This window comes from Melitaea cinxia, chromosome 3 (assembly GCF_905220565.1).
Source record: "Melitaea cinxia chromosome 3, ilMelCinx1.1, whole genome shotgun sequence".
Classification (NCBI taxonomy): Eukaryota; Metazoa; Arthropoda; class Insecta; order Lepidoptera; family Nymphalidae; genus Melitaea; species Melitaea cinxia.
The window spans coordinates 15,280,681-15,295,997 of NC_059396.1; the positions used below are offsets into that span (position 1 = coordinate 15,280,681).

At 33.3% G+C, this 15,317-nt stretch overlaps 1 protein-coding gene and 1 long non-coding RNA gene across 2 annotated transcripts in view; one reads left to right on the forward strand and one right to left on the reverse strand.

Moving 5' to 3' along the window:
• The window catches only part of LOC123669584 (whirlin), a 99,373-nt gene that overhangs the window by 58,987 nt on the left and 25,069 nt on the right, over nt 1-15,317 (reverse strand). The window contains exons 6-7 of the mRNA XM_045603184.1: nt 6,899-7,057; nt 2,163-2,288 (exon numbers count right to left, since the gene is read on the reverse strand). Of these exons, the coding sequence (XP_045459140.1) occupies nt 2,163-2,288; nt 6,899-7,057 (285 nt within the window). The remainder of the gene's footprint in view (nt 1-2,162; nt 2,289-6,898; nt 7,058-15,317) is intronic.
• Nucleotides 1-15,317, forward strand: part of LOC123669586 — a 68,573-nt gene that overhangs the window by 36,261 nt on the left and 16,995 nt on the right. The window lies entirely within an intron of this gene.

Below are 15,317 nucleotides of genomic sequence, written 5' to 3' on the forward strand. Positions count from 1 at the left end.
ATACGCATTATCAAAGATTACTCCAAAAGTTGTAATCAGATCTCGATGAATTTTAAATGTGACACATGATAAACATCGGCTTTTGATTAAATTAAAAATTATCAAAATCGGTACACCCAGTAAAAAGTTATACCGATTTTCGAGAGTTTCCCTCGATTTCTCTGGGATCCCATCATCAGATCCTGGTTTCCTTATCATGGTACCACACCAGTGATATTTCCTTTCTAACAAAAAAATAATTTATATATACGGTCGAATTAAGTAACTTTTTGAAGGCGGTTAAAAAGCATTTCTGCATAGTTTGTGCATAATGTCATCGCACACATTATGCACAAACAATTACATTAATTTAGAGGCAGTTTTATTTTCAGAATTTGAACAGAAAATAAATTGATACTGTTTTATGCTATAGTTACTTAAGTAACATTCTTGAAATAAAAAACAAAAACAAATAGCGAATGTTTTCATACAAAAACGTAGACCGCTCAAATCTGAATCGAAACGAAAGTCCTAATGTACCAAAACTTTACAAATAAATGAGAACTCTCTTATTTATGTACATCTGCCGCTGTTTTCACAAAAAGTTATGTCGTAAACAATGTTACTTGTACACAAAGTTTTCTCGTTTTTATTAAAAGTAAAATTTAGAAATAGAAAAAATTCACTAACGCAGATTGTAAATACATATAAAGATTAAAAATATTAATTCAGTTGAAACAATACTCTTTTAAACGTCTAAGAAAGTTTGAGTATTTTATGGATTATTAACATAGAATAGGATACTTGATCAATAAAGACTGGGTAAAATTGTATAGTGTTGTATAAGCAAGGTATATAATGTATATATAGGTTCATATAATCAATCAAGCACTTTAGCGTATCACTTCTTTTTTAATTTTTTTACTGTAATTCAGTAACATATATGTCGCCGGCAAGGTGTATAGTTGAATCATTCTGCAGAATGCCTGTATTAAAATATGCATGAAAAAAAATTAATACATGCCTTGGCTAAATCTTGTAGGCGTTGTATAAAATGCCAGATTATATACTCCGTATTTTAAATTAAATTACAATTTGGAATGCCAAGATAAAAAAAAAATGGTTATTTAATGTCACAGTATCATTGTTCATAGCACACCGTTTTATGGTGATTTTTCAACTGTTGGAATACAGTTAACGAAAACCTCAACCTTTAGAAACGAGCTGTTAATATTTATAAAGTAAGTAAAAAGTTTCTTCATTTACAAACATGCGAAACTTTCCGTGTACTTTCATGCTCAAAATATATTTCTGTTTATATTTAAGGCTGACTTGTGAAAATTAAAAATTTATTCTACGACTATGTTATTTTTTTACTTATAGAGCTATGTAACGTTTTAAGATATTATAAACTAATAACAAACAAATAACATGTAACAAATAAATAAACATTGTCACGTCAAAAGTAAACGTACTTCTCGATTACATCCTGAATTATATACTCTTGAAGCCACTCCTGATTCTTAAGCCCCAAAAGCTTATTCTAGTCAACCACAAAACAAGTACAATTACTAACAACGGATAACTACGAGCAATATATACCGTATACAGTTGAGCTGTAGTTTTATTTATGAAAAGCAATTTATAACGACCAACTAAAGAACAAGACCGCTCTTCATTCTTAGCAGGAATGAAACTACACACGAAAAAATGTGCCACTTGGTTACAAATGACTGGCTGACATTTGTAGGGAGACATTGACAAAGTTACAACACATTTACCATATGCCATAACAATACTTTATGCAATATTTTATTTAATTGATGCTCTTTTTTATATTTTTGGTCAATTCAAGAAAGATGTGTGGATTTAGTAAAGCTGACTTTCCTTTGGGACATTTGACTAAAAATTAGTTCATAACTCGCGAAAATAGAATCTAAAATGATTTGAAGGTTTTTAAAATATTAGCCGTTAATTTTCATGTCTGTAGTGTCTAAAATTAATTGTTTTATTAAATAACAAATAACTAGTATACAAAATTTTCATTCAAAATTACTTTTGAAATAATGTGCTATACTTTTGTAAGTGATATTTTAAAATTACTTAAAATATAAATCAAAATAATTCATAAGAATTTTTTTTTAATTTAAAAAATAAAAGGGTATAAAGTACTAACGACATACCATTAGCCCCGCTCGATCAGCGACGGAATCCTTATCCACTCCAGTGATGTAGATACCGAGGTTGTACTCCAACCCACCTCGAATCATCAGACCCAGTGACTGACCCGGCTCGATACATAAATCCACCTTCAGGCAATAAACAATCAGGTTATAATAACAACAATCAATTTAATAATAATAATAATAACCCCCTCTCTTCCCGTGGGTGTCGTAAGAGGCGACTAAGGCATAACATAGTTCCACTCCCACCTTTAAACTTAAAAGGCCGACCAATGACGGGATAAACATCCGACTGCTGGCCTTGAAATAGATAGACCGAAGGCAGGCAGCAGCGTCTTCGGTGCGACAAAGCCAGCTCTGCGGTCACCAACCCGCCTGCCCAGCGTGGTGACTATGGGCAAAACACATGAGTTCATGCCATTTTTGGCGCGAACTTGTGGAGGCCTATGTCCAGCTGTGGACTGCGTTAGACTGATGTGTGTGTATGTGTAATAATAATTTACAGATGATACTTGATATTATAAAAATATTTGTATTTGTATGAAACTTAATTGCGATATGATTGTTAAAGTAAAATAAAATATTACTTAAAACATGTTATAGTATTAGATGATCAAAGCAAACATTTATATAGGTCATATATATGTTTTAAATGGAAAAAATTACTAGTTCTTTTTTTTAGTTTTACTTTGTCTTAATATACGAGCTACTCTAGCAAATTTACTTCTGCATAAGGTCCAATACTATTTTTCTTAGCCTTAAAAACGTCAATAAAGTAAAATATTAATATTAACTGCCGCATACAATTAAAAAACTGCATACAGAAAGGATTTTTTTTTCTTGTAAAATGTGTTTCATTCTAAACTATATCATATTATGGTGGGCGTTGCGCTGGCGGTTGCGCGTTCGATCCCGCGGGTTCGTATTGGCCATAAAGATGTTTACCGTGGTCTGGGCGTTTTGCTTGTGTATTGTGTGTGTTTCCGGACTCCCTACACAAGAGGCCGTTGGCAAGTGGGGGCCGTTGACTGTGAAACGTTTGTTTTTTATTTATTTATCTTAATACAACAACTAAAAAATTTAATTATTGGGAGATAGAGTTATTGCTCTATAAACTACCATAGTAAAGCCGTAAGAATATCGTTATGCATACATTTTTTAACATCGGCTGTTGTTGTATATATTGCGAACATTGGCAATATTAAAAAAAATTGTTTACCTGTCCCTATGTCATCGAACAAAATTTGTACTGCAAGTTTAGTGTCCAATGTCTTTTTTTATGTCACTAGGTCGAAGAACAAGCGTACGGCTCACCTGACGGTACCGATTACCGTAGCTTATAGACACCTACAATACCAGAAGTATCGCAAGCGTGTTGCCGACCCAATCCCCAATCCCCCAGGAGCTCTGGTCACCTTACTCACCAACAGGAACACAATACTGCTTGAAAACAGTATTATTTTGCTGTGATCTTCTGTAAGGTCGAGGTAATACCCCAGTCGGAATGCTCCATATTTTGAGCAGGAAATTCCTGCTGTGCCCTACCTCAGTTAATGTCTGTACAAAAATCTTAATAAAGTCTCTTTTTATCTTGAATTTGAATCTACGAACGCAATGTTTAAGTGTAATAGCGTGGCTCGATCAAGGAGTAACATTACAGTGTGTTTGTGTCATTACAACCCCAAACGGCGTAGCTAGTGGCAACACGACCGCAATTAGTCGACCCTTTCTTCCCATGTACATTGGAAGCACCCTCAACTCCTCTAATTTTTTTTGATAAATAATACGATAACTATGAAAGCTTACTAAATACCGTAGTAACAAGTTAAAAAGAAACGATCTTTAAAATATCTAATATCTAATTTCTGTTTACTAAACAAAATTATTATAAAACCTATCTAGGTCTTATACGTATACAGATTTATCTTTTTATCTGATATCCCCCGACATATATGTATTATATAGATGACTATACATATTTAATAGGTAGTGGTAAGTCCATTAATGAGGCGTCTTTAATAATAATGTATTTGGATTTAACAATACCAAAATGAGGAATAGCAAACAATCCACTAAACTCAAGGCTCTAGATATATACGTCAATCCTGCTCAAAATCCTGATCAAAAATCTAGAGCAGCCCATCTGGGCAAGTACCTGGACCTTACAGAAGATGACAGCTAAATAATACTACTTACAAGCAGTGTTGTGTTCCTGTGGTGAGTAAGGTGACCAAAGCTCCTAAGGGGGAGGGGAGATTAGGGGTAGGGTCGGCAACGCACTTGCGATGCTTCTGGTATAGCAGGCGTCTATAGGCTACGGTAATCGCTTACCATCATGTGAGCTGTACGCTTGTTTGCCGACCTAATTTTATAAAATAAAAAAATCAATCTTGTCAAATGAATGCGTGGTGCAAGCCACGCATTCATGTATAAACAGTCATCGTAAAACAATCATCTATTATTTAAATCTGGAGCAATGAAATAAATTATATACTTTATTATAACAAGATTTACTGAAATGGTAAAAACATATCCTCTATATTTATTTAAAAAAGACCTAGCATTAAATGTTTTCTTTGATGTGTAATCCGATACAAAATGAACGATGACATAATTGGGTAATGGCGCGCGCATGACAAAGTAATCTTTTCAGCCAAAATTACTTGATCATGTCCTATTCCAGGATAGAAACTCATGTAAGCTTATGAAGAAATTGTTTTCGACGAACATTTTACTATTTACCAACAAAACAGAAAAATTAGATACGCATGACCAAATAAACGAAAAATTCTACGAATGTTATAAATTCATGTTTGTAACTCCAGTCAACTCGTGACCGCAACGGATGAAACTCTGTTGAACGTCGAACAAAAATAAAAGGTACGAATATTACCGCGATTAAACCGTAATCCATAAATAAGCGACAAAAAGTGAGGTGAAAAAATATATTTAAAAAAATATATATTAAAAAAATAGTTATTAGATTTTCATAATTATATCCAATCAAAGACTACTCTACTTACTTACTACTCTACGAACTTTAGTGTTTGACTCTATGATTATAACTGTTATCTGTCCGTGTAATGTTCTTTTATTTGTTTTTCTGGTTGTCTATTTATGCTAACGATCAGGTTTTTTAATGTAATCATCAATAATTATGTAAAGTATTACTTTAAAAATCAGTTTTTTAAAAGTAAAAGTTAAAAAAAGTTAAAAAAAATGTACCTGGTCGTAACTTTGTACTTAACAAACGACACTGCGACTCTTATATAAGCAACGCATCGTGCTTAAAATAAAATATGGTATATTATAGAAGTAATGTATTGTCAACGATGCACAATGCACAGTGTTATAATTAAGCTTGTAGAATTGTGATCTAGATGTCACCTAAAGTGGCCTCAAATAGACTTCTTTGACCCCTTCAAATACATCTATTCAGTTACTAAGAGCATGTTTAACATCTTAGAAAACATACTGGAAATATATATTTATACTACAAACGTGTAAATATAATAGTTAAAGAAAAAAAGAATTAGGAAAAATAAATAATATTTGATTAATGTATTTCCTCAGTATTGCTTAAAATATAATAATATCGTATTAGAATAATATCTTTCTGAGATTTCTGATGTCAGCAAGGATTTTTGTTTATTTTCCTAACGATCGTCTTTCTATTTTCTTTAATGAATTAAAACTTCAGTAGCTCATATAAAAACAAACGTATTCTAATCGTATTTAAAATTTTATTTTTATTTTTTCCCTAAGATTAACATAACTTTTTAAGATACATAACACTAACATTATGCTTTGATTCGCTCCAGTCGACAGTATTGAATGTGAGTTAAGGAATTATTATTAAATTGTTATCTAAAGCGTATTAATATTATTTTTTTAGAAGATAGAAGTTAGAGTTATATAATTGACAATAATGAGATAAATACTGTTAATTTGAATGCAATAATTGTTTTAAAATTATAATGAATGAAATTTGCGTAAACATTAGAAAATAATTTACGAAAGAATTTAGTTTAATCATAAGATTGCTATAGTTAGCCGAAGCTTTAGGTCGTGAATACGTTATTTTGCTATTTAAACAACTTTGTTTCAACAGCATTTACAAATTAAATTTTACGAATAAAAATTACTGCATACATTTTTATAACATTAAAGATTATTGAACAAAGCAGAAAAATAATAATAATGTATGGTTAGTATTACATATATTAATATGAAATAACGTGAATTTGTATTTATGTGTTGGTATGAGTATTTTACTTTTTATCGTTGTGGAAAAACCCACTCATTTTCTGTATGTATTCAACGTGAATAAAATTATATATATATATATATATATGTATGTATGTATGTATGTATGTATGTATGTATGTGTTTGTGTATGTATATGTTTATGTATATATGTATGTATATGTGTATGTATGTATGTATGTATGTACGTATGTATGTATTTATGTATATGTTTATGTATGTATGTAAATAAGTAAATATATTCAAACGTTTATGTCTCAATTTGTACACCTACACTGACACAATACCATCTCCTCTGCCCCTAGGTTGCCTGGAAGAGATCGCTTTTTAGCGATAAGGCCGCCCTTTGTGCCTGATGATACTCTGTTTAAGTTCATAATATGTATTATTTCGGTTTTGGTGTACAATAAAGTGTATTGTTATGTTATGTTATGTTATGTTATGTTTAGAAAACATTAACTAAAACTCACCCTTCGTATAGAGCGATCTTTACTCGCGGATCGTAGAGGACGCTGTGCAGGCGGCGACGCCGGCCTTCCATAACGGTCCATCCACGAACAAGATGCTCGCCCCACGAGCGCACCCGCCGTACGAACCACCATAGTTAGTTGTCGGCATGACTTTAACATCTATGAAGATAATACTAATATTTAAATATAAGTTAATAAAGTATTACTATTAATTACATATTCTATTTAATAAGTGTCTATATGTTCCTAAGTGAACCGTAATATTCTTGGGGAAATAAAGTTCCTTAAACCTTAAGCCCAACCAAAAGCAAGTCAATACATCATACAATATTTAACACTACGACCATCTTAAGCAAATTAAAAATAATTTTAAAATATTTCTTCTATGGGAAACGCTTGTATGCCTAAAATTAGATTAGTTTTGTTATTTGTAGCTGAAGCGACATATTATTTCATACTCTATGAAAATGTTCTGTGAACGGCAGTTCCAACATTCAGCCTTGTTAGACAAAACAGAAACCCGGGTATGTGTCGTTAGTTTCCGTGCCGTGTTTGTCGGATATGTTGATCTTAAAATGAAGCTATGATTTATACAAAATCAACTTTTTAATTTTTAATTTTCTATCTTTCTTAATTTTATGTTCATACGAGTATATCACCGTCTCGTTGTTTAGTTTCTTCCGGCTAGACCTGCGATAGATGGTTTCTTAATATAATATTATAGTTGACGACGATTTTAAACTTTCTCAATTTACTCTACTACTAGCTGTCGAACGCGGTTTCACCCGCGTTAATTTTAGGAAAAAACGTATTAAAATATTTTTAAACCATTACTGTGCAACTCAGGTGACTTAAACTAAGTTCTCCTAAGTATCTCCTAAGTTCAGTCAGTCAGACGGAATCTTCGAAGTGAAGACTCGCCGAAGCCTGCCAGATGCCGTTAAGCCCAACCAAATTCACCTATTGGCTACCTTCTCAAAGTTGTTGCGGCCCAATTGGATGGTATGGCCTAGGTAAACTTAACCCGAACTACTGCGAGAAGGGTACCATCGACCGATACCGGTCTCGGTATGATTTAGTTGTTAAACATAACGCTTTTCCCCATTTCGTTATATTTCTTGTTAATCTCAGCTCATTTTGGCCGTAGTGTATTGTTATATAACGCTTTTCTCGGTAAATGGACTATCCTACACAAAAAAAAAATTCAAATCGAACTAAAAGTTCCTGTGATTAGCATGTTTAAACAAACGAACAAACTCTTCAGCTTTATAATATTAGCATATAATTTCGTCGCAAAATATACATGCTATGTACATTCATTTTCTAGTAATTAGGTTTGGTAGACACCCGCCCGGATACATACAGTTACCCTACTTATCAACGCTATCAAACAACAAAGCTTTGTATTGCTTCATAAAGACCAAGTTAAGTAATATCTTTAAACTCACAAGGGACTACATATTAGATCTCATGGTTGCCATAATATTATTAATGTTTTACAGGAACTTATTATTAAAGTTTAAATGATGTTTTCGGCTCTTTGTCTTCATTTGGGGACAGTTAACCTTTTGCCCTTTCCTGTTCTGCTAATGATATACATAATATAATACAGGACAAAGTCACTCCAGATGACGTTGTTTATGTGTTCGTTATACCATTTCTCTTTTAAGAATATAAATCAATAGAAAGAGGTCTAAACCCAGCAGTGGGGTGTTACTGGGTGAATATTATACATAAACGTCAATAAAATAAAATTAACTAATGACAGAAAGCAATACTTAGTAATACTTTTAGAGGGTTTAAGATTATCAACTTAAGTTATATTCTCAAAAATTAACTATTTATCAATAGAAAAATCTTTCGCTTAATATTACTTTTTATTACTCAATAAATTTAAATAAAATAAAAGGAAGAATCCAAAACAATTATATCATGATCTATACATATAATAGAATGGTAGGAAAGTCAAAACTGTACATTGAATATTTTTTTAAAAGAATACTTGGAATGATCTACAATCGATACCGAAGCCAAAAATATAGTCTATAGAATTTTAGTCTGTTTGTCTGTATGTATCCGGGATAAACTCAAAAATTACTGCATGGATTTACTTCAAATTTGGCACGAATATTATTAAGAAGTCGGGACAACATATTGTCACGCTATCACCTGCGGGGAACGAGCAGTGAAACTTTATTTCTTCAACGCATTCTGTAACAACGCGTAATATAACGACGCGTATTTGAATGTTGTTGTTATTATGTTAATAACCATGCTATAAGCTAGCTTCACACTATAAAAATCACGCAATATAAGTAACTTAGGCCGATAAACATAATTAAAGGAATATAAGTAGTATCAAGACAATATTAAAGCAGCGCTATCTATGAGATTTCAAAAATATCATCATAAATTCCTTTTTGGATATAAATAATTTAAATTTGATCATGTTCGTGAGATTAATAGTTGTTTTTAAAATTCATAGATGGAATTGTGCATTTTCTTCTCAAAAATTGTATCGTTAATTCGTTTCAGTGATGAGCAAGACAATTAAAAAATGTATTTATATAAGTTTTGTGTTACTTCATTTAAGTCTTATAAAATCCATTATTTTCTCCATCTGCTTCAGTCACAACTTATGACTTAATTCAGCAGAATCACCATGAAGTCATTTATTCAAAGCAGGCTGAAAATAATCACTTTTTCAAGGCAAATTTTACAAAAGACAGTCTCCCTCTGTTAAGTATAATCGTATCGTCTCTGTCGTATAGTCTCTGTAAGGTATAATCGTAGGAATTTTTGATGCTGTATAGCGTTTACGCAGATGGCGTCGCGGGCAGCAGCTAGTATAATACATAATCCATACCTATATATAGATAGGTAGGATAAAGTAAGAATCTTGCTCAAAAACTAGAATGGCTAAGCCTCATAAGATCACAATTCAATAATACTGCATTCAAGGTGCCTTAAGTTCCTGTGGTAAGGTAGGTAGCCAGAGCACTTGATGAGAGTCGAGGGTATGTTTCGCAACGCGCATGTGATTGATGTTCCTGATTTTGTAAGCGTCTATAATACGAAAGCCGTTTGCCATATAGTGAACCGTACGCTTATTTGCCACCCTAGTGGTACTGGAGTTGACTGAGGTGGGCAGGCCACTTAGAAAGAATGCCTGAAACCAGGGCAACCAAAATAATATCTGAGTGGAAACCACAGCAGAAGAGACTGATAAGAAGACCAATGAAAAGATGGAAGGACTGCATAGAGGAGGATCTGAGGACGATGGGCACGTTTACGAACTGGAGGACGGTCACCAGAGATCGTGGCAAGTGGAAGAAAATTATGGAAGAGGCCAGGACCCACAAGCCAGAGTTGTAGCTCTACTGAAAGTAAGAAGTAAGTAAGTGGTAAAAAAAAATTGATGCTACCAACGATTTGGAATGTAGATTTTCATGAGACAAGGTTTCAGGAGGCCTTACAAAACTCTTTTAATATAGAATTTTATGATTCGTAAATTCATAAGACAGCTTGGCATTACAACAGGCGCCATGAAATCCACTCGTATTTATTATTTATGTAAGCTTATACTATATACCAACTTCAGCCAATAAAAACTAACTTTATACAAGTTAGGAACTGAAAAACTAAATATGATATTTTGTCTTACAATTGCCATAATAAGGAAATATCGTGAAGGAATTGTGAAGGAATTGGAGGTGGATGTGTGGATATCTTTCCTTTACGCGTTTGTACTGTTTATACTATTGGAAATATTTTGTAATGTAACTGACAAGTATGGAAAGTTTTTTTTTTTTCTTTTTAGATTCTAGTTTTCCTAGACTTTAAAATAACATGAATATTTCTTTTGAACAAGATGTACCTACATTAATATGTATGGATGTAATCTTCCACTTCACAAGTTATTATTTAGGTAGGTTAGGTTAGGTTAGTAATAAGTAATCTTTTACGCTTTAGTATAGTAGTTTTTTAGACTTATTGTTATTTACCTTAGAATATAATATGCCGATAATATAGTATTAAGTAAACCTCATTCAGGTCAAATTACTGTTGTAAGAAAAGAAGCTTATCTCCGGTTTATTGGGATTATTATACTTCATTAATCTAGAAAAAATATTATGGCGTCTCGGGTAGGAGGGCTCTCGGTGAGAACCCCACGTTGGACGGGGGATCCTACGGGTGCGCCAGATGGGGCAAGAAGCACTAATGCGGAGGTAGGGGGAGGACCTGGCGGAGCAGCCGTATGGCACATGCGTAACGGCTGCCTTGCGCCCGGTCCTTCAGCGGTGGATGCGCCGTAAGCGCAAGCCCATCACCTTCCGTCTGACGCAAGTTCTCACCGGGCACGGCTGCTTTGGTGAATACTTGTGTCGGACGGCCCAAAGGGACCCGACGACTGGATGTCACAATTGTAGCGCGGCGGTGGTCTCGGCCCAGCACACCCTCGAGGTGTGCCCGAGATGGGTGGCGCTGCGTTGCGATCTGATGACAGTCCTCGGCGGGGACTTGTCGCTGCCGAGCGTCATCACCGCGATGTTCAGCGACGACGAGTCCTGGAAGGCGATAGTCTCCTTCTGCGAGACAGTAATGTCCCAGAAGGAGAATGACGAGCGGATGAAAGAGGAGGCCGCCGACGAGCCCTCCGTCCGCAGGCGACGAACGGGCGTGCGTAGGAGGCGCTACTTAATGCGCCTCCAGTAACGCCCCCGTGCCCGTATCTGACCGGGATGGGAACCCGGTCCTGCTAGACACGGCGTCGTCGGGATTGTTCAGAGGTGAACTGGACAGTGCCCATGGAGGAGAAGTTTGGCCTTTTCGCCGAAGCCAACCTGTTACTGGAGGGATCCTGTTACCTGCAAATCCGGGACTCTCCAATTAAAGCGGCTGAAGGCTTCCGCAGGGGTTTTGGTCGGTATTGCACCCCCAAGTGCTGAAGCCAACATACGGTCTAGGAATGCCTACCCGGGCATCCTGGATATCACCAAATGGGTTCCCCACTGCGATAACAATTATATATATATATATATATATATATATATATATATATATATATATATATATATATATATATATATATATATATATATATATATATATATATATATTATGGTCTTTCTAAATATTCGTAATTATTTTTAAGGCATTTTAGTCATCACACTGTCACAGAACAGACGAAATGATATAAATATATTATCATTTTTATATTCCGAAACCATAGTTTAGCGTTAAGTTGTGTCGTACAATAACATTGAATCGATGCACAACATTAGTTAAATTACTTGAACGTACCTATCGTAAATATTTATAAGTATATAATGTTATTAATGATATTCAACTTTCGTTAAATTTGGTTTAATGCAACGAAACGACGTATATTTAGCGACAGGTTGGCCGCGATTACATAAATTGTTTGCTTAAACGGTGTATAATTCATTACATTATATGCGTATGAATCTTTCATTTTTTTCGTATAAAAGGAGACACTTGGAGATTTTTTCAATGAAAAAATCCGATAATAATAAAAAAATCTAAAACTGTACTGGTGTACCGGTAGCGACAAAATATAATAAAATTGATACTACCAACATACTCTCGATATTAGTAGTATATAATCTTAAACACATATCGCATAACTCATAATCTAACAAATTAAATCAACAAAATACTATTCTTAATCCACTATTTATCGAAATATCAAGGCTATTCGTTGACTTTGGTTATATTTCATGTAAGTACTACACGTCATATATTAATGTGTAAAGAAATAATGCTCATTCTATGCATAATTATAAGCCAAACAGACAATGCGCCATATCCAATATTTCATACGATGCTGCTGCTATTGAAGCAGGTTATATTTAACTACATGCACAAGATTCATTCTGCTATTACAACTAGTTACAAATGTTTACCTATTAATCTTGCCAAAGTAAGAATTTCGATGACTTTATTCTCTGGCTAGTCCGGTGTTAGAAATGTGATAAAATATTGGAACTCAGAATGCATCTCTATAGCAGTGACCACGAAAATTGAATAAATTATATCAATAATCGACCCGTTAGCTACCATTACGCCACAAAAGCATTGGACTTCGTACCTGAATTCCAATATTTCGTATCAAGCACTTTTATATGTCTATGGCTATAAAATTAAAATTTAATTCTTCTTGCACGTTGCGAACCTCTTTGCAATTTACTTTCGTGCTAAGTTTCTAAGCGATCCATTTGTCAAAGGTAAATTTAAAAAAAAAAACTGTCGCAATTGTGAGGTAAAATTTGCTCCGCTCGCTTGATTAACGACGAGTAGACAATGTATTGTTGTTTTTATGCCTCCTCTATGAACGCGTACAATGCTATTGTATGTCTAAAAAAAGTTTCCATCTTCCTTTATATAGGAAACTACCTTCATATAGCAATATACATATAAGGCTTATGTATAGTCAATCTGAAATATTCTTTATCGCAAAAAAATATAACTCCATAACTAAATTTTGCTCTGAATACAGAACGTTTCGACTTATAAAAGCGAACTTTGCAGAGAATACTAACATGAAATGACAATACAACTGCAAAAACAAACATTCCGCTACTCCTCTGTATATCAAAGAACCAGCAGATTTCACTGTGAAAAGTGTACAGTCTTATAACATCCTCTGCAAATGTTAGATATTACATCACAGGAAGATCTGGCACTTCAAAGAACACTTTAAGCGTACTTTAGCTACTTTAAAGATATCGGCCTCTGAGAAGAGCTCTACATATTTAGGAGTAAAGTAGATCTAAAGTAGTTTTGATAAAAGACTTAAACCTTGTATATAGTTGATTATAAATAAATAGCAGTTACGTTAAATTTCTTTTAATAATTTATAATTTATTATATTTTAAAAATTAATTTCGTATATAACAAATAAGTTACAATTTAATTTAAAAGGAGAATCAAACAATTAAAATTAAAATTATTAAATTTAATTCATTAAAATTTTATAATATTAACATTTGTAGACTCTTGGAAGAAGTAGCTTTTACATTTTAAAAAAAATGTGCTTTAGACCACACGATTGAAGTGAAACTTTCAAAATTATGTTAATATCAGATTGTCCTTGTTCATATCTTGTTTTTTTTATATAATATAAAACTACTTTATTGAAGTTATCGAGTGTAGGATTTTACATTTTTTTTTTTTTGATTGGTAAAAAATAAATCGACTAGAGCTTCATAAACTTTTAGCCTCATAAACCTCATAACTCCTGCCATAAATATTTGTAGCAAAAGTCAGTTTTTTAGCTTGACGTTTTATTTACTATTTTTAATAGTTTGACGGATTTAAATATTGATAGTAAGTCATCTGTTTTTCGAAATTATTATTTTTTTTTTTTTGGATTAAATTAATAATAAAAACAAAATAAGTGCGAAAACGTTGAGTAAAAATAGTTAAGTCAAACTGAAAAGACAAATGTTATTCAACGCTAGTTAAAATTGAAACTTCGATAAACTTTTTGTAATATCAAAAAAGTTTAGAGTAGCTAACAGTGTACTTACAACTTAGCAAATAAAGGCTTCACTAAAATGTTATTGGCTAGCTAAATGTTAATGTTATTTGATGTACTTTGTTTTTTAACTCTTTCGCTTTTTCAATTCCCTTTAATCCGGCAAGAGACGCAAACACAGGAATATTTATTAGAAAGTGCATAAATTTAAAAATATTTAGGGTTTCTGCCTAATTTTGTGCCGCGTTGGTTCGAGTGCCTCTCGAGAATCGTCCAACGGTGCGCCGGTTTGAATAAATGACCACTGTTTGTTTAGTATTTGTCACCAACAGACCTTTTAGACGCATAAGGATATTTTTGGACGGTACTTTTCGTGTCTTATTATATTTCAACTTTTCGTTTTTGTTGCTTTAGAGCTTAAACTAACAAGTTGTTTTATTTTCTTCTTAATGAAGGATATATAGAAGATGAACTGGTTTTAAAAAATAGTAGCGAAATTTTATGTCCAAGATCAAAGACAACGAAAATAGTCGGCATGAAAATAATTCAGAGCAAAAAGTCTCCCGGTATACTGGTGTCCTCCTATATTTCAGCATCTTATAAAGAGGAAAGAGTACCTCAGCCTTTTATCTATAATATAATAATCTATAATCTATAATCTATAATACACCTACAAACGTGAAATTTGGCAAGTAGGCTCCTTATAGGACGTAGACATCCGCTAAGAACGGATTTTACGAAATTCAACCCCTAAAGGGGTAAAACGGGGGTTAGAAGTTTGTATGAAAGTCCTATGTTTTTGAAGTAAGAGACTTGAAATTTAAAATATACGCTCTTTAGATGGTGAAAAGGTATCCAAATAATGTATCTTTAAACAGGAACTCCCTTTTGGGGTTAAAACGGGGGATGATAGGTTGA